General features: G+C 62.2%; 7 protein-coding genes across 7 annotated transcripts; 3 read left to right on the top strand and 4 right to left on the bottom strand.

Moving 5' to 3' along the window:
- The first annotated feature begins 476 nt into the window (after positions 1-476).
- On the top strand, positions 477-1,225 carry THITE_2120289 (uncharacterized protein). The gene has a single exon (XM_003655915.1). It carries the CDS (start codon positions 510-512, stop codon positions 786-788), a length of 279 nt encoding a protein of 92 aa, XP_003655963.1. The 5' UTR covers positions 477-509; the 3' UTR covers positions 789-1,225.
- Positions 1,226-2,572: 1,347 nt separating this feature from the next.
- THITE_2120288 (uncharacterized protein) lies at positions 2,573-4,631 on the bottom strand. Its single transcript, XM_003655914.1, has one exon. It carries the CDS (start codon positions 4,488-4,490, stop codon positions 2,688-2,690), a length of 1,803 nt encoding a protein of 600 aa, XP_003655962.1. The 5' UTR covers positions 4,491-4,631; the 3' UTR covers positions 2,573-2,687.
- A 216-nt stretch (positions 4,632-4,847) lies between these two features.
- Positions 4,848-7,775, top strand: THITE_134789 (uncharacterized protein). Its single transcript, XM_003655913.1, has 5 exons — positions 4,848-5,221; positions 5,292-5,319; positions 5,370-5,865; positions 6,016-6,020; positions 6,156-7,775. Exons 1-5 carry the CDS (start codon positions 5,147-5,149, stop codon positions 7,136-7,138), a joined length of 1,587 nt encoding a protein of 528 aa, XP_003655961.1. The 5' UTR covers positions 4,848-5,146; the 3' UTR covers positions 7,139-7,775.
- THITE_13076 (uncharacterized protein) lies at positions 7,713-9,372 on the bottom strand (the record flags this gene model as incomplete). The annotated part of the gene is made up of 4 exons (XM_003655912.1): positions 7,713-8,527; positions 8,592-8,796; positions 8,856-9,125; positions 9,322-9,372. Coding segments are annotated over 4 exons (1,341 nt in total), but the record flags the coding sequence as incomplete, so codon positions are not given.
- An 833-nt stretch (positions 9,373-10,205) lies between these two features.
- THITE_43414 (uncharacterized protein) lies at positions 10,206-11,475 on the top strand (the record flags this gene model as incomplete). The annotated part of the gene is made up of 3 exons (XM_003655911.1): positions 10,206-10,376; positions 10,465-10,730; positions 10,857-11,475. The coding sequence occupies 3 exons, from the start codon at positions 10,206-10,208 to the stop codon at positions 11,473-11,475; spliced, it is 1,056 nt and encodes a 351-aa protein (XP_003655959.1).
- A 486-nt stretch (positions 11,476-11,961) lies between these two features.
- Positions 11,962-13,143, bottom strand: THITE_2120280 (uncharacterized protein). Its single transcript, XM_003655910.1, has 2 exons — positions 12,848-13,143; positions 11,962-12,684 (listed from the first exon to the last, which is right to left on the bottom strand). The coding sequence occupies exons 1-2, from the start codon at positions 13,001-13,003 to the stop codon at positions 12,436-12,438; spliced, it is 405 nt and encodes a 134-aa protein (XP_003655958.1). The 5' UTR covers positions 13,004-13,143; the 3' UTR covers positions 11,962-12,435.
- A 1,109-nt stretch (positions 13,144-14,252) lies between these two features.
- THITE_2120278 (uncharacterized protein) lies at positions 14,253-17,321 on the bottom strand. Its single transcript, XM_003655909.1, has one exon. The coding sequence runs from the start codon at positions 16,811-16,813 to the stop codon at positions 14,486-14,488; it is 2,328 nt and encodes a 775-aa protein (XP_003655957.1). The 5' UTR covers positions 16,814-17,321; the 3' UTR covers positions 14,253-14,485.
- Between the last annotated feature and the right edge of the window lie 301 nt (positions 17,322-17,622).

Below are 17,622 nucleotides of genomic sequence, written 5' to 3'. Positions count from 1 at the left end.
TGTCAGCTTGGAAAGCCAAGACAGCCAAGCTCTTCCGAACCTGCTACTTGACGGAACATATCAGGAGAGCGCTGGCTCCTTGGCTCTGGGGACGAACTCGTTCTCGAACTCGGCAGAGTCAACACAAGCAAAGGCGGCGGCTGTCGCTCGTCAGGCAGTCCGCCCGCGCTGTTGCCACCGGGTGGGAATGAGCATGATGGAGACGACGCACCGTCGCGCCGCTAACAAACCATGTCTGGGCAGAAATTGGGCCCCCAAGAACAGGGGATATGAGGTTGAGCGGCTCAAACCTGGTCAAGCCGCAAGTTGAGACTTGAGCCGCTTCATCCGTCCTCTCTCTCCTCTCCTCCCTTCTCCCCAGACACGCTCTGCCAGCCCACTTTCTGGCATCCAGCGAGAGCCGGCGGACCGCTGGTTCTCGCGGCTACGGCGTTGCAGAGATGCGTCGGTTTCTCGCCGTCCCCGCCGCCCTCGCTGCCCTCGGGTCCGTCCCGGGGGCCCTGGCGACGATGCAGTTCATCAATCCGCCGCTGTTCTCCGGGCCGGTGCCGGCCAGCAAAAACCAGGTCCTCGTCATCAGCAGCACGCTCAACATCAAGTGGACGGACCCGCCGCCAGACAAGAAGCTGTCCGTGGTGCTCTATCAGCTCAGCGCGAGCCAGGCCGCCGCCTTCAGCGGCTCGTTTGGGGATGCCGACAGGACCTTTGAGTTTATCACCCGTACGGCCTCTTCCCCCTCCCCCTTCCGCGCCTCGCTCCTCCGCTGCGCGTGTGCCCCCCCCGCCTGACCGCCCCTCACAGACGACCAAGTCAACGCGACGTCCTTCCCATGGACCGTCGCGACCAACAAGGACCTCTCGTACTCGCCCTTGTTCTCCATCGCCGTCTGGGCCGAGGGCGCCACGGTCACCGACTCGGCGACCGGCATCCTGAACATCACCCGACCCGAGACGAGCACGACGACCTCGGCCTCGTCAGCATCCACTTCCACAACTGCTTCCGCATCCTCAACATCCTCCTCCCCACCCACCACCACCACCTCCCCCAGCAAATCAGCAACAACCACCCCGACCGACAGCGCCGAATCCTCCTCCCCGGACACCGCCACGGCCCAACCCCCCTCCTCACCAGCCCTCTCAACAGGCGGCGCCATCGGCGTCGGCATCGGCGTCGCCTTCGCCGTGGTCGCGCTGCTCGCCCTCGGCTGGTGCGCCGGCCGCCGCCTGGCCGCCCGCCGCGCCGCCAAGGCAGCAGAGCCCCCAGCCGCCGCCGCGTACTACACCACCGCCGGCGGGGGCGGGGGCGGGGGCGGAGGGCCCGAGATGTACGAGTCGGCGGCGGGGCCGTTTGATGGGCGTGGTAATTATGTTGATAATAATAAGGTGTATTATGCTGCGACGGCGACGCGGGGGGAGTTGAATGCCGACTCGGGGGTGTATGAGGCGCCGTAGGGGCTGGGGGTGGGTTTTTCTCTTGGTGGGGGGGAGGGGGGGGGGGGAGGAGAGAAAAAAGCTGCTGGCGGCGAGCTGGTTGGCGAGTCTGCACGCGTGTTGTGTCTACTGCAAGAGGCGGCCGCTTCCTTGCAGCGCGTGCATGCGGAACGCTGGCGGGTTGTCTGGGGGGAAGATATGGGAGTGTAAGGCGATTGGAAGCTCGGCGCGGTGAGGGACGGTGCCGTAGTTTCGGGACTGGCCCTTCCGTCATGAAAGAGGACGTATTCATCTATATTGTCTATCAGCGTCCGCCGGATGGTGGGACGAGGGCTCCCAAGCCGTTCACGGCCGCGAATCGGGATCTTGTACGTGGAATAGACTCCCAGTCAGCGTGGTTTCCGCCACATAGCCATCACAGCACAGTTTCGTAGCTTTTCTCCCCCCCTTCTCAGCGACCCCCCCGGTTCAAACCCCCTGAAATACAACCGTTCAAGCCCTTCTCTTTCCCTTCTGCTGGGCCTCCGCCGGGGAGGGGGCCGGGGGGGGGGGGAGGAAAGGGGGGCACCACGTGTTGAACCCCCATGAACGGCGGCGCCCCGCCGCAGGCCCAATTTTGTTTTCCTCGGACGAAGCTGCCTAAAGCTCGGTGAGCTCCGAGCGTAGGAAGTGCGCATGCAGAATGAGCTGTTGACTCCTACGCTCATGAAACTTCCCCGACCGTCGGGGACGTCCCAGTTGACGGAGCTTGGCGTCCAGGTTAGACGGGAACTGGGACGGGGAGGGGCGGAGCGGGGTGAGGCGGGACGGGACGAAGCGGGACGGGGCAGCTGACGGGGCCGGAATTAGATCCGGGGCCGTCAAGGGCTTCTGGCCAATCTTTGCCGATGCAGGCCACGCACAGCATCAGAGAGCTGCTGTGGTTCCGAGTACATCGCACAGACAGTGTACACTTCCATCTGAGTGGGCGAGTTTCAAGACGCGGAAACCGACCCCCGGCTTCCATGTCACATTTCTCGACGGCGTAAAGCCGTAGACAGACATCTGGGAGCGCTATATATGCCCATTTTAACTGTCTCCCGGCAATTGGCGCGCCGCACATTAACTTTCCAACAGATGCCATGATAACAAGCAACCAAACCAGCCCTTTTTCCCCTTTTAAACGCCGTGCAATGCTCAAATGCTGAAACCCAGGTGCCCATTCCATCCCACCTATAGGATACCCCTTACCCGCTCACACCGGCCGTCAGAACAGATTCACCATGAATCAAAATTCCCAAACCCGCCGCCCGTCTTGACCTTCTTTTTCACCGGCTCCTCCCACGTGTCCACTTCTCCTATGCTCCCCCCCGTCCCATCCTCATCCGCCTGCGCAGCAGCAGCAGCCGCCACGGCGGTCTTGAGATAGCGGCCCACGCCGCGGGCCTTGTCGTCGTCGACGACGGCGCCGTCGGCGCGGATGCGCTTGCCCGTCCAGGTGGTCCGGTCGTCCTCGGTGCCGCCGGCGCGCCGCACCTCCTCCCTCGCGGCGTCTTCCTCGTCCCGGCGGCGCTTCTCCTTGAGGAACTCGTCGAATGGGTCGATCAGCACGACCACGTCCTTGATGGTGATGGCCTCCAGCGGCCGGTTGCTGCCCTCCTCGACCGGCGCCGTCTCCATGGCGGTCAGCGTGGTGTCGACGCCCTCGACGACGCGGCCGAACACGGTGTGCTTGCGGTCGAGGTGCTTGGCCGGCCGGTAGGTGATGAAGAACTGCGACGAGTTGGTGTTCTTGCCCTTGTTGGCCATGCTCAGCACGCCGCGCGCGTCGTGCAGGTGGGGGCCCTCCAGCTCGTCGGCGAAGGGCCGCCCCCACACGCTCTGCCCGCCGCGGCCGGTGCCGGTCGGGTCGCCGCCCTGGATCATGAAGTTGCGGATGTTGCGGTGGAAGGTCACGCCGCGGTAGTACCCCCGCTGCGCGAGCCGCAAGAAGTTCCAGACCGCCTTGGGTGCCGTCTCCGTGTGCAGCTCGACCGTCAGCGCGCCCAGGCTGGTGTCCAGCCGCGCGTAACCCTTGTGCTTGATGCGCTTCGGGTGCAGCATCCACTCCTCGTCCGAGAGCACCGCGCGCTCGCTCGACGTCTCGGGCGTCAGGCCGGTCGACGTCAAGGAGGCGGCGGCCCGGCCGGTGGTGTAGGCGGCCGCATTGGGAGCGAGCTTTTTCTCGACTATGGCGGGCGTCCGAGCGGCCGTATTGGCGGACGCGTTCGCTTTCGACGTCGCGGTCAAGGACTTGGTGACGCGGTTGACGTCGCCGCCGGCTTCGCGGGCTTGGCGGGCGCGCTCAACGGCTTCCTTGGCGCGGAGAACCTTGTCGCCTATCCGGCCGAGCGCGTCGATGTTGATGTTGCCCTGCTGGCGCTGCTCTTCTTGTTCCCTGGTCGGCAGCGCTGCCTGTCCGTCTTGGAGGTGCTTGAACTGGCTGAGATCGCGGCTGGCGGCGTTCTGCGGGTCCTGCAGCGTGATGATATCCTTGCGGCCGAACTCAACGTCGTCGACTAGGTCGCGCCACATCTTGGCCTTGATGTTCATGCGCTCGACCGTCTCCCAGGCGAACACGTTGGCGTAGGTGCCGTGGCGGATGGCCACGATGTGCGTGTTGTCGGTAAACACCTTGAAGGTGACGGGGTCGATGAAGTCGCCCTTGCCGTCGGTCGGGACGCCATTGCGGTCGTTGGCCGCGACGGCGTCGGCGTCGGCGTTGCGCGCGAAGTTGAGGCGGATCAGGTCCTTGGCGGCGAGCGGCTTGCCATTGACCGGGTTTGTCGCGTGCTTCTCCAGCCAGGCGCTGATGACCTCGACATCGAAGATGGTGCCGTCGGGGGTGCACACGGGATTCTTGAACGGCTGGAGACTGGCGGCGCAGAAGTTGAAGGGGAGGCGCTTGAAGTTGGCGTGCGCGGCGCCGGCCCCTTCGCGCCGGGCCCGCGCGCCCGCGTTTGCGCCGACGCTGGCGCTGTAGGCATCCGAGGACGACCACTCCGAGTGTGTGATGTAGAGTTTGTCGGTGCCCTTCCCCATGCTGGCGGATGCAGTGTACGATGTGCCGACGCTGGGGGAAGGATGTGCGGAAGACTGGCCGGAGTAAGTTCCGGCGAAACAATCCAGCAGGCTGTGATGCAGTGTTGAACGTTATCTTATCGTCAAGGCCCTGTCTGGTATCTGGCAGGGGCAGCTAGTGTACAGCTTGCCGCAGGCAAAGAACAGGGCTGCGGGACTGACAGGGATGGGACAGTGTGGATAGCTGTCATTTCCGCGCTTCATACGGTCGCAGTGGTGGATCCTGTGCCTCGCCGTTGGATTCCAACCTGAAGCTTGCGCAACATCCCGTGGGCCCGACGCGGCCGGTCTCCCGAGACGAGCAGCTCGACAGTTTACCTCTGCTTCCATCTCGGCCACAAGCTCTCAAAAGCCGGCCGAGAAGCTGCCGTTATCAAGGCTGAGACAGCCACAGAGCCAGACAGGGGGCTCATGACGAATTGCAACATTTCAGCTTGCTAGGGTGCTGCACTCCCGGACACGTCGCTCCTGCTCCTGCTCCTGCACCACGGGCACCGCACCGCACCGCACCCCTGGCCGGATCCGAAGCCGAAGCCGCAAGAACCAACACCAACGCGGGACCAGGGCCGAGCACAGACTGCATACGGAATACAAGCCCCTTCAAATTGCAGCTGACCATGAGGCGCTGGGCATGCGCTCTGCTACCACTGGCGCTGTCCATCTGGACAGCAGCCGCGCTTGAAGTGAAGCTGGTGAGTGGTGCCGTGATCGTCCCAAACCTGTCTGTCGCACGCTGCTGATGCGAGAGCCACGAAAAAACAGGACCAGCACGAGAACCAAAAATGCGCCGGTTAGTCCGAATCCGTGTCACGCTTCCCGTCCCTGTCTGACGCCAGACAGGCATGTATAGCAAGAGCTCGTGGGGCGGCCCCGTCGACCCCTTCATCGACGTTAAGTTCACCGACACCGGCAAGGACCAGGGCGACGACCCCATCGTCAGCCTGCTCATATTCGACTGGATGGACCAGGACTACATCGGCGTTGCCCCGCCCGGCGACCCCCAAAAGGTCGGCATCTGCGAGCAGCAGTGGGTGGACGTCGGGCTCTGCAACAAGACCGACATTGGCAGGTTCATCGTCTCGCCCAACGCCACCGAGAAGTCGGTCAATGTCATCTTGACCAAGGCCATGCACCTGAAGGACTCGGCTCCCATCAAGTACCCCATCACCAAGACGGGCTACTTCTGCGTTGTCACCGAGAACTTCCCCCCGGGCTCGGCCGGCGACTACGAGGCCATCGTCGAGTTTCGCAACGCCTTTGGCGAGTTGCCTGCCACCCAGATCCCCAAGCTGCCGTTCTACGGGGGCATCACCATTGCCTATGCGCTGGTGTTGGTGTATGTGCTCAGCTGAGAGCTGCCGGCAATTCCAGGTCGCCCGCTGACAGTCGCAGATTCTGGGGCTTCCTCTACTTCCAGCACCGATCCGACATCTGTAGGTGCAGTCCGCCCCTTTGCTGAGGTTCCACCCCCGCTCACCAGCCGCAGTGGCCGTGCAGAACTACATCACAGCGATTCTCATCTTCCTCGTCATCGAGATGCTGATGACCTGGGGTTATTACGGTATGTGAACGTTCTTCGAGATTTCGAGCGCCGCTCCCGAACGGCGACTGACGAGGACTCGCCAGACTACCTCAACCGGAACGGATCCAATGTCGGGTCTCAGGTCCTGCTGGTTGTCGTCGCCGTCCTCAACGCGGCGCGCAACTCGTTCTCCTTCTTCCTGCTCCTCATCGTCTGCATGGGCTATGGCGTGGTCAAGCCGACGCTCGGCCGCACCATGATCTACGTCCGGTGGCTGGCCATCGCCCACTTCGTCTTCGGCATCGTCTACGCCATCACCAGCCTGGTCGTCAACCCGGACAGCGCCGGCCCGCTGGTGCTGCTGATCGTGCTGCCGCTCGCCGCCACCCTCACCGCCTTCTACGTCTGGACGCTCAACTCGCTCAACCTCACGCTCAAGGACCTGCGCGAGCGCAAGCAGCACGTCAAGGAGAACATGTACCGCAAGCTGTGGTGGTGCATCCTGGTCTCCATCCTCGTTATCTTCGGCTTCTTCTTCTTCAACTCGTTCTCGTTCGCCTCGGCCCGCGACCCGGACTACGTGCCCTTCCACTGGAAGACCCGCTGGTTCGTGCTCGACGGCTGGCTCAACATCGTCTACTTCGCCGACGTCGTCGTCATCGCCTACGTGTGGCGCCCCACCGCCAACAACCGCCGCTTCGCCATGAGCGACGAGGTCGCCCAGGAGGACGACGGCACGTTCGAGATCGCCAACCTCGACATCGGCAACCCGGACGAGTCGGACGACGACAACGCCGACGAGGAGGCCCGCCTCGAAAGCGCCAAGGCGCACCGCAACGCCACCACCGCGACGCCGCCGGCCGCCGCCGGCCAGTCTGCCGCTGCGGGGAGCAGACAGCAGCAACAACAGCAGCAGCAGCAGACGCAGCAGCAGACGCAGACATCCGCGGGCGGGGCGCGGAAAACGAGTCCGCCGCCGAGGGAGTCGCTCGATGGCGAGACCATCTTTGCCGTGGGCGAGGATGGGGATAAGTTCTCTGACGACGAGAGCGGCGAGGAATCCGGGCTTGTGCACGCGAGGAAATAAGTTAGAAGCGGCCCTTTCAAACTTTTTTCTTTTCCTTATGGTTTGTCAGCGCGTCGGAAAGGGTCCAAACTGTCAAAAAGCGAGTTGTCGCGATGGCGACGGGTTTCTTGGTGGCACTGCGAAAGCGCATCGCATACTGTTGTACTATAGCGGTGGCGGGCGGCGTTGGAAAAGGGGGGCATTTCGGGGTTCTTTTTTTTTTTCCCTTGCTGCAGCATAGCTGGGTCGGTCGGGCGTACTGAGCTAATATACAGTGTTACAACGGTCGTATCACGCAGCACCTGCCTGTGATGTTTGTATCTCACGGATGGACATATCCGCGACCCCCGGATCCACGTCCCACCCGAACGTTGAATCAAGCAAGGTGTACGCCGGCAGACCACCAATCCAGGAGGAAAGAAATTGACGCCTGCAAGCGCCATGCTATGCTGCATTCTCCCTTCCCCTCCTCCCGTCCCCAACCCACCTTCTTAATTCTCTCCCCCCCTCAAGCAACAACATCCCCACCGAACCCAACCGGCCGCCGCCGCCCCTCATTCTCCGGCAGGAACGCCAGCGCCTTGTACACCTTGCCCATCCCACCCGGGCCGCGATCCACCAGCCTCCTGCACGCCCGGCGGACCGCCTCGGCTTTGTCCCCGTGCCCCCGCGCCGCGGCGGCGCGGCACAGCACGCCGACGCGCTCGGCGATGCCCATGAGCTCGAGGAAGTCGGCCTGGCAGACGGGGCCGTGGACCTCGACGCCCGGGCTGGCGCGCACGGCGGCCTCGGCGAGCGCGGCGAAGTCCACGTCCGCGCTGAGGTCCGTCAGCCCCGGCTCCGCGAACGGGCTGACCCGCCGGTGGCGGCGGATGCCGCGCAGCGAGTTGGTCGGCACGGACCCGTCGCCCGGCCCGTAGTCGAGCACCAGCGCCGCGCCGGACGGCCGCGGCTTCGGGTGCGCCGCCGAGCCGCCGATGCGCGCGGCGAAGTCGGCTGCGTAGAGCGCCGCGTCGGGGCAGATCTCGAGGAGCGCGCCTGGGGTCGGGTGCCCGGTCGGGCTGGTGCTGCCGGTCTTGAGCGCGCGGTACCGCGGGGAGGACTCGGGAAGGTAGAGCGAGTGGCGGGTCGGGGCTTTGGCGAGGGTGAGTTGGAAATCGGGGGGCGGGGTATCGCGGGATTGGGAGGGCGGCGTGCGCAGGGAGTCGTGTGTTGATCCGGGAGGGGTCGGGGACACGAGCATCTCGCGCCATTCGAGGGTTGGGTGGGAGGTCTTGGTGGAGGGCGAGGCGGTGTCGGATGGGGCCGGGGGGTTGCGTTGGGTTGCCGGCACCGAGACGAGTTGGAAGGCGTGGATCGGGAGGGCATCGAAGAACTCATGGGCCATGATGAAGGGCATCTTCTCGGGAGCTGAAAAGGGGCCTGTGTGAGTGGTGGCGGAAACAGGGGCGGAGCCGGGACTGGGCTTGCTTACCCATAGGGATGGATTTAATGGTTTCGGTCCACACGATTGGCAGCGCGTTGTACTTGCACACGCTGTGGTAGCCAACCTTGGATTCGGTCATAGGGGCGTTCTCGCCGCAGAGCAGATTCTTCTGCGCCATCCTGAGCGCCGGGCTGGCCTCGACCATGTATATGGCATCGATGCTGCTGGCCATGGCGGGGAATCGCTGAATGGTCTGCCAGGAAGTCTCTCAGCACTCGGGCCACAGAATTGACGTCCGGTTGTGCGACCTACCCGCAGCATGTCGTCCATCAGCGTGCCGCGGCCGGGCCCGACCTCGATCAGCTCGACGCCCTGGCTCTGGCGGCCCTGGGCCATCCACTCGGCCACGAACCAGATGCCGCACAGCTCGCCAAAGACCTGCGAGATCTCGGGCGACGTGACGAAGTCGCCTTTGAGGCCGAACTGGTCTCGGCCCTCCTCGATGGCGCCCGTGTAGTAGCCGCCGATGTCCGCGGTCAGGCACATGCGCATGTAGCTGGCCAGGGGCACGGGGCCGGTTGTCTGCTTGTGGTGTGAGCAATCGGAGGCAGAGTCAGAATGTACGGACAAGAAAAGGCAGCTAAGAAAATAAGATAAAAATGAAAATAAAAAAATAAAGAAAAAGACAACAAAACAGGAGAAAGGGGAAGGGGAAAAAAAGGAAAAGGACGGAGATGGATGTCCAAAACATGGAGAGTGTCATCGGCAGAAAACGCACCTCGATGGCGGCCGCCAGTTGCTTGGCCAGCGGCGTCGACCACTTCCTCTCGGGGTACTTTTCATCCTGCCTTCCGTCCTCATTTTGTTCGTCTTGTGGACGGGACGGTGCAGAAAAGCGCCGTCGCTGTTGTTGTTGGGATGCCGAGACGCCAACGCCTGCTCCCAATCGGGAGCTCAAGCCTGGACTTTTCAAGGTGAAGCTCCGGGTTGAGCCAAGAGCTCTGGCGGAAGCTCTTGACTGCAGCGCAACGCAGCGAGCGCTGCCCAGCGCCCAAAACACCGCGGATCTCATTTTTGATGAAGAGAACATCCGGCGTCATACAGCCATGGTCCGAGATGTCCGAGCGAGCGATGTGTCCTAGTTTATCTCGGAGAAAGGGTGCTCAAGCTGCATGCAATGCCCGGTTCTGGCAGAGCTGCAGTGTGTGTAAGGTACTCCAAATGGATTTACACGCCAAACTTGACCGTTCGTTACCGCCAATGGCACAGTGCCAATCTATTTCGCACCTACCCACATAACCCCAACCCTGCTGCCGCAAGCCAGGGCTCGAGAGGAAACCGAGGCAAATAGTGCGATATTGCAAGTTCACCGCAAACGTAATAGGTGATCAGATGAGATTATTCCGTATATGCTTCCGAAAGCATTGAGCAGTTCAAGTGTCGCTACAACTCACGTCTCGTCAAGCTCAGTGACCGCACAGCATGGAAGGGTTAGGGTTGGTGCTCTCCAAATGGCAAGTGACGTCGGTGTGGTGCAGCAACGAGCCACATTGTCAACTGCACAGTGCGGCGTGCGCAGATTGAAGACAACTTTCCCAAACCAACGACACCCACCCAGCGCAGACAGCAGCAGCAGCAGCAGCAGCAGCAGCAGCAGCAGCAATGGCTCGATTAATACATGGCGTCGCTGTGTCTCCAGTGCCCCGACGTACCGACCCGCTGGCAGACCTGACCGTGCTGCTGAGCCGGCTGCAGCGCTCCATCCTGCACGCCGACGCCGAGCGTGAGGCCCGGCTGCGCGAGAGCGAGTTTGAACGGGAGAAGGCCCGGGCGGTGAGCATCTAGATGTTTATGCTTAGATGTTCTACTTGTTTTGGTTCCTCGCCCAAATGCGTGCAGGTTGCTGACTTTAACTCCCCAGAACATCAGCTATGCGCGCTCGCTCCTTACCAGGCTCGAGCAGGAAGCGCTCGCCGTCAAGATCCACGCCCGTCGACAAGAGGCCCAGGCCGACCTAGTCCGGAAAAGGGAGGTTCTCGAGCAATTGTCCGAACGGCTGAGTGATCTTGCCGAGTTTGCCGCCGCGGGAAACAATGGCAGTGGGATCGCCGAGGAGGACACATCAGACGGGGAGGACATTCTGGCCGACATCGTCATGACGCCGAGCGAGAGCCTGGACTCGACCAGGTCGCTTGACACACATCCAGGGGAACCCGACGACGAGCGGCCAGACCGCGCGCCAGAACCTGTAGAGCCACCACCTCCCCAAGACGCAACAACAGCCAACACCTCAGAGCCAGAATCTCAGCCTAGCCCCTCAACCGCCGCCCACACCGCCACAACGGCAACCTCCCCAGCAACCGGTGCAGTCACATCGACGGCGCCGACGGCAATAACAACAACACCAACAACAGCAACCTCCCAAAACCTGCGGTCCCGCCAACCCAACCCGACGCAACCCCAAGTCCAAGCAACAGCCACCACCACCGCCACCGCCCCTAGCAGCACAAGCAGTAGATCAACCCTCTTCGCCAACCGCCCCACCACCTCAACAATAACAACAACAACATCATCATCATCATCAAACCCGGCCCCCGCAATCCCCACCACAACCGAAGCGATCCTCGACCACCACCGCGCCGAGCAGGACGCGCTCTCCGAGTCGATCCTCAAGCTGGCCTCGGAGCTGAAGGCCTCGTCGCACGCCTTCAGCGCCTCGCTCGAGGAGGACCGCGCGCTGGTCGACCGCGCCGGCCGGGGCATGGCGCAGGCGGGCGAGCGCATGGAGGCCGTCACGCGCCGCATGGGCCTGCTGCAGCGCATGACCGAGGGCGAGGGCTGGTGGGGCCGGGTCAAGCTTTACGCGCTTGTCTATGGGTTGATGGTGGTGCTTGTGTTGCTTGTTGGGGTCGGGCCGAAGTTGAGGTTTTAATCCCTTTTTCTTTTCTTTTTTTTTTTTTTTTTTTCCTTCCCACTTCCAAGCGATACGAGAGGTGTGGGAAGTTGGGGAGGGAAGGCGGATATAGGTCTAATACTCTGCGCGGTTCGACCGGAGTTCGGAAGGGGCCGGCTTTGGATGGGAATGCAGCGTATTGAATTCTGGCTTTGATACCTCCGCTATCTGTCGAAAGCCTGGGCGATGCCATGCTATGTATGCTATGCCATGCACTGGAATCAAAGGCGTGTGTGTGTGCGTGCAAAGTTCTTGCATCTGAAAGCAGCGTCTGCGTATGTCCCATCCATCCCCGTCCCGCCCGTCTGAGCATCACCACTGTCTCAACCGTCCAGCCGCCGATTCCGTGGCACGCCTCCCTCTCTCCAGAACATGCCTTTTCGATCAAGACCTTTGCACCCGCCGTTATCTCGTCCGAAGCGTGTCCGCCGGGGAAAAAGGTTGTTGCTGGTCCGTCCGGCCGCACCATCTGCAACACACACACACACACACACACAGCTCAGTCGGCATCCGTGAGATCGATCATAACGAGCGCCCGGTCGCCGGCCTGCGAGTCAGAGACGACGGCCCGAATGTCAGCTCCCGGCGCGGCCCGGCGGTGATGACTGCCCGGCGGCCCGCCTGTCTGCTCTGAAGCCGGACTAACCGTGATGGCGAGGTCAGCCTGGGGCGATGGCGCCGGGGTCACTAGCTGCTGGGGATGGGAGTCGCAGATTTGCCGGGCTTTCGGTGTTTGGCTCGCGCTCTCGAGGTTGCTCGTTTCGGTGCTGTTCTTGTTGTCAGCTGGGACCTGAGGAGGCACGTCGGGCTTGGTGGCGGCGCTGTTGGGCACCTCGGCTGGGAGGTACTGCTTCGGGACCCAGCCGACTGGCTTGCCGCCCGTCTGGACACAGGGATGTCAATGTCTCTAATGCTTGCCGGTTTTTTTTGTCCCTGCATTCATTGAAGACTCACCGGCGGCTGGTACTGGAAGAAGCTCTTGCTGGTCGTCCCGGCCTTGATGAGACGCTGCTCCCAGGGGATGCCGGTCTTGATTTGGAAGAAGGATTCGAACAGGGCGAACTCGCGAGCGAAGATGCCGGGCGCGTGGCTCGGCCGGTGCACCTTGGGCTGCGGGTCGCCTTTCTTCTTGTAGAACCGCGCGACAAACCAGTAGAGGTGCGGCTTGGGGTTGTTGGATTCGTGGAGCTAGGGCTCAAGTTGTAAGTGATCCGGGGAGCGAAACTGCAAGAACCTCACTTGGGATGAAGCCAGCTAGGTCCCCCTTCGGAGCTCGAAGAGGAGGAAAACATGGAAACATGGGAGCAAAATGCTCAGCTGCAAAAGACAAAGGACTTGACATCTCACTCACCGTAAGGACGTAGCGTTCCCCCTGAATGCCCGCCTCCTCGTCGTCCCTCGTCAGCACCACTTGGTACTCAAAGAACGTGTAATCACGGTAAAGATGGTAGAGATCTGCGGCAGCAGTTAGCAACAACATCCGCACCACCCCCTTTTTCTCTTTCATCCATCCTGTCCCATCTGACCCCAATCCCATCTGACGCCTCAGCACCGAGGCGTAAAGAACGGGAGCACTTACACGGATTGACCTCTCTGACGGCTTTCTCCAGGCCCTTGAGAACCGCGAGCCGCCTTCTCTCGCGCTCGCGCTCTCTTTTCAGCGCCTGCACATGCGAGTAGGGGTCCTCGGGCAGCCGCTTCCGCTTGTGCATCGAGTCCTCGAGCCAGTCGAGCGTGACGATCTCGCACGTGTTGAGGCGTTTGAGGGCCTCTTTGACTGAGGCGGCAGAGCAGGATGTTAGCATCATCACACGCAGGATATGAAAAAGGAAAAAAAGAAAGACAGAAAGAAAGAAAGAAAGTGAGAGCATATCAGGGACAGAAGAAGACGAAGAAAAAAAAAAGGGGGGTAGCCAGTCAGCCAGTTCGCAAAGCCAAAACGAAACCCACCTATGCTCCCGCGCCGCTTGAACTCGTCCGCCGAGCAGACGACGTGTGTGACGGCCTCGCTCATGTCGCGCACGAAGCTGCCCTCGCGCAGGCCGACCCAGCGGGCAATGTTGGCGTCGGTCCACTGGCCGCCGCCGAGGTCGCCCGCCGCGGCGATGGTCAGCCCGCGGAAGATGGGCTTTTCCTTGCCCTTGCCCATGTTGATGTGCCTTTTTTTTCTCTCTCTCTTGTGTATGACAGATGGGATGGGGGACAGGGGGAGAGAGAAGAGAGGGGTTGGGAGGGGGGGGGGGGGGGGGGAAGAGGAGTTGTTGGAACGAGAAGGGGCAAAGGGAAACAGAGGCTTCCAACTTCAAGCGTGGGTGTGTGGTATTGCAGAAGTAATGCTCCTGGTGCCCTGGAGAGACGATGGGAGTGGGAAACTGGATATGCAGGCAAGAACAAAGTACTTCGAAGTAGCTCGCTGGCTCCCGGAAGTGCCAACACGGTTGTTGACGTTCAAGGGATGAACCGCAAGGCAGGTGAAGGCACTTGTGACTGGGAGGAGACTGAGGTAGAGGGCGAAGAAGGATAGAGAGTGTTGTATAGGAAAAGAAAAGGGGCTGCTGTCTCGTTCCTCCTTTCAGGGGTCCTGGCGTGCTCGTAAAGCTGGCTGCCGGAGAGAACGGAGTAGCGGAAACCGCGGCTTCCAACTTTCTGCCAACCAGCTCCCTCTCAAGTCCTTCTGCAGAAATATCGGATACGAAAAAGCCGGTTAGGAAGGAGGCATGGAATCGTCTGTTGTCAACAGGAGAGTGGTCCTCCGAGGCCACGTAATCCTCGATGGCTTGCGGGAAGCAGCCAGGAAAGACATGGGGCTTGTGGCTAGGGAGATCACTCTGTTTGCCAAAAACCATCTCTTTGGCCCATAGAGCGAGATGGGGCCGAGTGACGTTGCTCCTAAGTCCACGGGATAAGCCGCACGAGGTATGATCATTGAAGCCTCAACGTTGAACAACACAACCACTCAACATGTACCTCTAAATACCCGACACGACAACTACCGGATAGCCTTCGCAGCCCGAACAAAGTCCCGAATCTTCTCCAAACTCTGCTCCCCGTCCACCTCGACCCCGCTGCTCACATCCACCCCCAGCACCCTGTCGGCCAGCGGCCCCAGCGCCGCCACCGCGGCCGCGACATTCTCCGGGCCCAGCCCGCCGGCAAGCAGCACCGACAACTGCCCGTCTTTCTCCAGCGATGCCCTCACGGCCTCCACGTCCAGCAGCCGCCCGGACCCGGCGCCCGAGTCGAGCAGCGGCACGGCGTGGTAGCCGCGCGCGCCGAGGCCGATCTGGCCGGGCGCGAACTTGCGGAGGACGGGCACGGGGATGAGGCCGGCCCACTCGAGCGGCTCGTCGCCGTGCAGCTGGACCGCGTCGAGCTTGTACAGCCGCTGCTTCTCGAGGATCTCCTCCAGCGGCTGGTTCATGAAGACGCCGACGAGAAGGGGGCGGCTGCGCCGCAGGAGCTCGCCGGAGAGGGCGAAGAAGTCGGTCGCTTCCCGCTCGGGGAGGACGGGCGAGTCGGCGTTGGCGGTGGCGGTGGCGTCGGCCTTGCTGGCGTGCACGGCCTGCGAGATGGACAGCGCCGTCTCGTGCGTGACGCAGCGTTTCGTGCCGGGCACGAGGATCATGCCGATGAGGTCTGCGCCGGCCTTGATCGCTTCCGTGGCTGCCAGGGCGCTTCGTGTGCCGCAGATTTTGACCAGCAGGGGCTTGGTCGGGGCCTGCGGTGCGGGAGCCTCGGGCCCGGCGCACAGTTGCCTGATGAACTGCGACGCGTCGGGCGCCCGCATGATCGCCTCGCCGACTAGGACGCCGTTGACGCCGTCCCGCTTGTAGTCGAGGACGTCCTGGTGCGAGTTGATGCCGCTCAGGGCGCACAGGAAGGTGTCGCGGGGCACCATGCTCCGGAGCCGGCCTGTGGTGCCGAGGTCGACCTCGAAGTTCTCCAGGTTGCGGTTGTTGACGCCGATGACCTTGGCGCCGAGCTTGATGGCCGTCGCCATCTCCTCGGCGTTCTGCACCTCGACGAGCGGTTCCATGCCCAAGGAGAGCGAGTACTTGTAGAGCCGCTCCAGGACGTCGGCTTCGAGCATCTTGACGATCAGGAGCACCGTGTCGGCGCCGGCAAGCCTCGCTTCGAGAATCTGGTACTCCTCGAAGATGAACTCCTTCCGGAGCACGGCCGGCCGGTTCGCCATCCCGTTGAGGACCTGACGTACGGCGCGCAGGTCTTCGATGCTGCCCTTGAACCACTCGGGCTCGGTGAGCACCGAGATGACGCTGGCGCCGGCGAGCGCATACTTGCGAGCCTGGCTGGGCGCGTCGATGTCGAGCGCAAAGACGCCCTTGGACGGCGACGCTCGCTTGATCTCGGCCATCAGGGCCACGTCGAACGGCGAGCTGCGCAGGCGGTCGACCAGCGAGATCTGGGGCGGCGCGAGGTTCAAGTCGTAGGCGGCTTGCAAGTCTGACGGCCGTTGAGAGGGGATCTGCTTCTGGGCGGCAACGGCGGCTCGGCGGTGGGCGTAAATCTTCTGGAGGATGTTGTTTTTGGGTGCGGGCGTGGGCTTTCCGTCGCCAGCCGGACCGCTCTGCGCGCTGGCGGCGGCGGCGGCCTGAGAAGCAGCCTGCTGCAACCGCTCGTTCTCGGCCCAGGTGCCTCCTTGCATGAGCAGGAAGTTCTTGAGCATGGCGCGTCCCTCGGCAGAGAGGATGCTCTCCGGATGGAACTGCACACCCTCGACGGTGTACTCTTTGTGGCGGACACCCATAATGACGCCCTTGGAGCCATCCTCGTTGGCGATCCAGGAGCTGACCTCGAGGCACTCGGGGAGCGTGACGTGGGTGCCGGCGAGCGAGTGGTAGCGGGTCACGGGCAAGCCCTGGGCCAGGCCGGCGTAGACGCCCCTCGAGTCGTGGCTCAGGGGCGAGGTCTTGCCGTGCAGAATCTCGCCGGCAAAGCTCACGTCGCCGCCGTACACATCGAAGATGCACTGCTGGCCCATGCAGACGCCGAAGATGGGGATCTTGCCGGCGAAGTGGCGGATGGCATCGCGGCTGATGCCCGAGTCGGTGCTCGGGTGCCCTGGCCCGGGGCTGATGACCAGCTGGGTCGGCTTCTTCGCGATCAGCTCGTCGAGGGTAATCTTGTCGTTCCTGAACACGGTCACGTTGGCGCCCTCGAGCACGAGGTACTGGTAGACGTTCCAGGTGAACGAGTCATAGTTGTCGATGAGAATGAGGTTCGAGGCCGTGGGGATGAGCGGCGACGGATCGGGATGGTGGGGCGAGTGATCGACGATGACGGGGACGACGCCCATGGTGGTGACGTTCTGGCCTGCTTGGTCTGGCGCGTGACTGGGGGGGTTGGGGTTGGCTGTTGTTCTTGGTTTTCGTTGTTGCCAAGTCGCCGTCACCGAGCTCGGAGGTGAAGGCGAAGTACGAACTGCAAGGGACAAACAAGCGCTCCAAGCCCAAACCCCAATTTTCCACGGATGCTGCACAAAATGCTGCACGAGACAGTCAGGCTCTGCGATGCAACAACCGCCTGTGGAGAGCGGCCTTCAATCTTCTCGGAATGCCCTCCCAGTCTCGCTGCCGACTTGTTGATGAGTCACGCTCGCTTGGTAGAGTCTCTGCTTCTTCTACTCCGTACACGGGCACCACAGTTATGTACGAATCAGGGAAGGCGTTTCATGAAAGCAGAATCGGACATTGAAATCCCACCTGTTTCGGATCAACCCGGACCCATTTAGTAGGCTAACTAGAAGCTGCAAACCTCCCACTGCGTGCACATCGGATAAAGGTTAAAGAGGGCGAAGGACAAATCTGCACCCCACTCTCACCAGGGGCAGGTGGCGGCAGCTTCCAGTGTCCTGGACATAGTTCATCAGACCACAGCGGGGTGCAACTCTTATCGATAAGCCTATCTGAGTGGGTCTCCAAGCTAAAAATCAACCTTGCGGTCGGCTGTTGACCGCCTGCCTGGGCTGGGAAGCTTGTGACGGGACCGCCGCGTCGTCAGGGCAGCGCGTCTCGGCCCAGCTTTTTGAGGCCGAACATTCCTGTCTCAATTGCAGCGCCGGGCACCTGCCAACCACGTTTGCTGCCCGACCACCTGGACGGTGCC

Source organism: Thermothielavioides terrestris, chromosome 4 (assembly GCF_000226115.1).
Source record: "Thermothielavioides terrestris NRRL 8126 chromosome 4, complete sequence".
NCBI classification, from domain to species: domain Eukaryota; kingdom Fungi; phylum Ascomycota; class Sordariomycetes; order Sordariales; family Chaetomiaceae; genus Thermothielavioides; species Thermothielavioides terrestris.
Note: the sequence above shows the minus strand (reverse complement) of the source record. Positions and strands in the feature narration are given on the sequence as shown.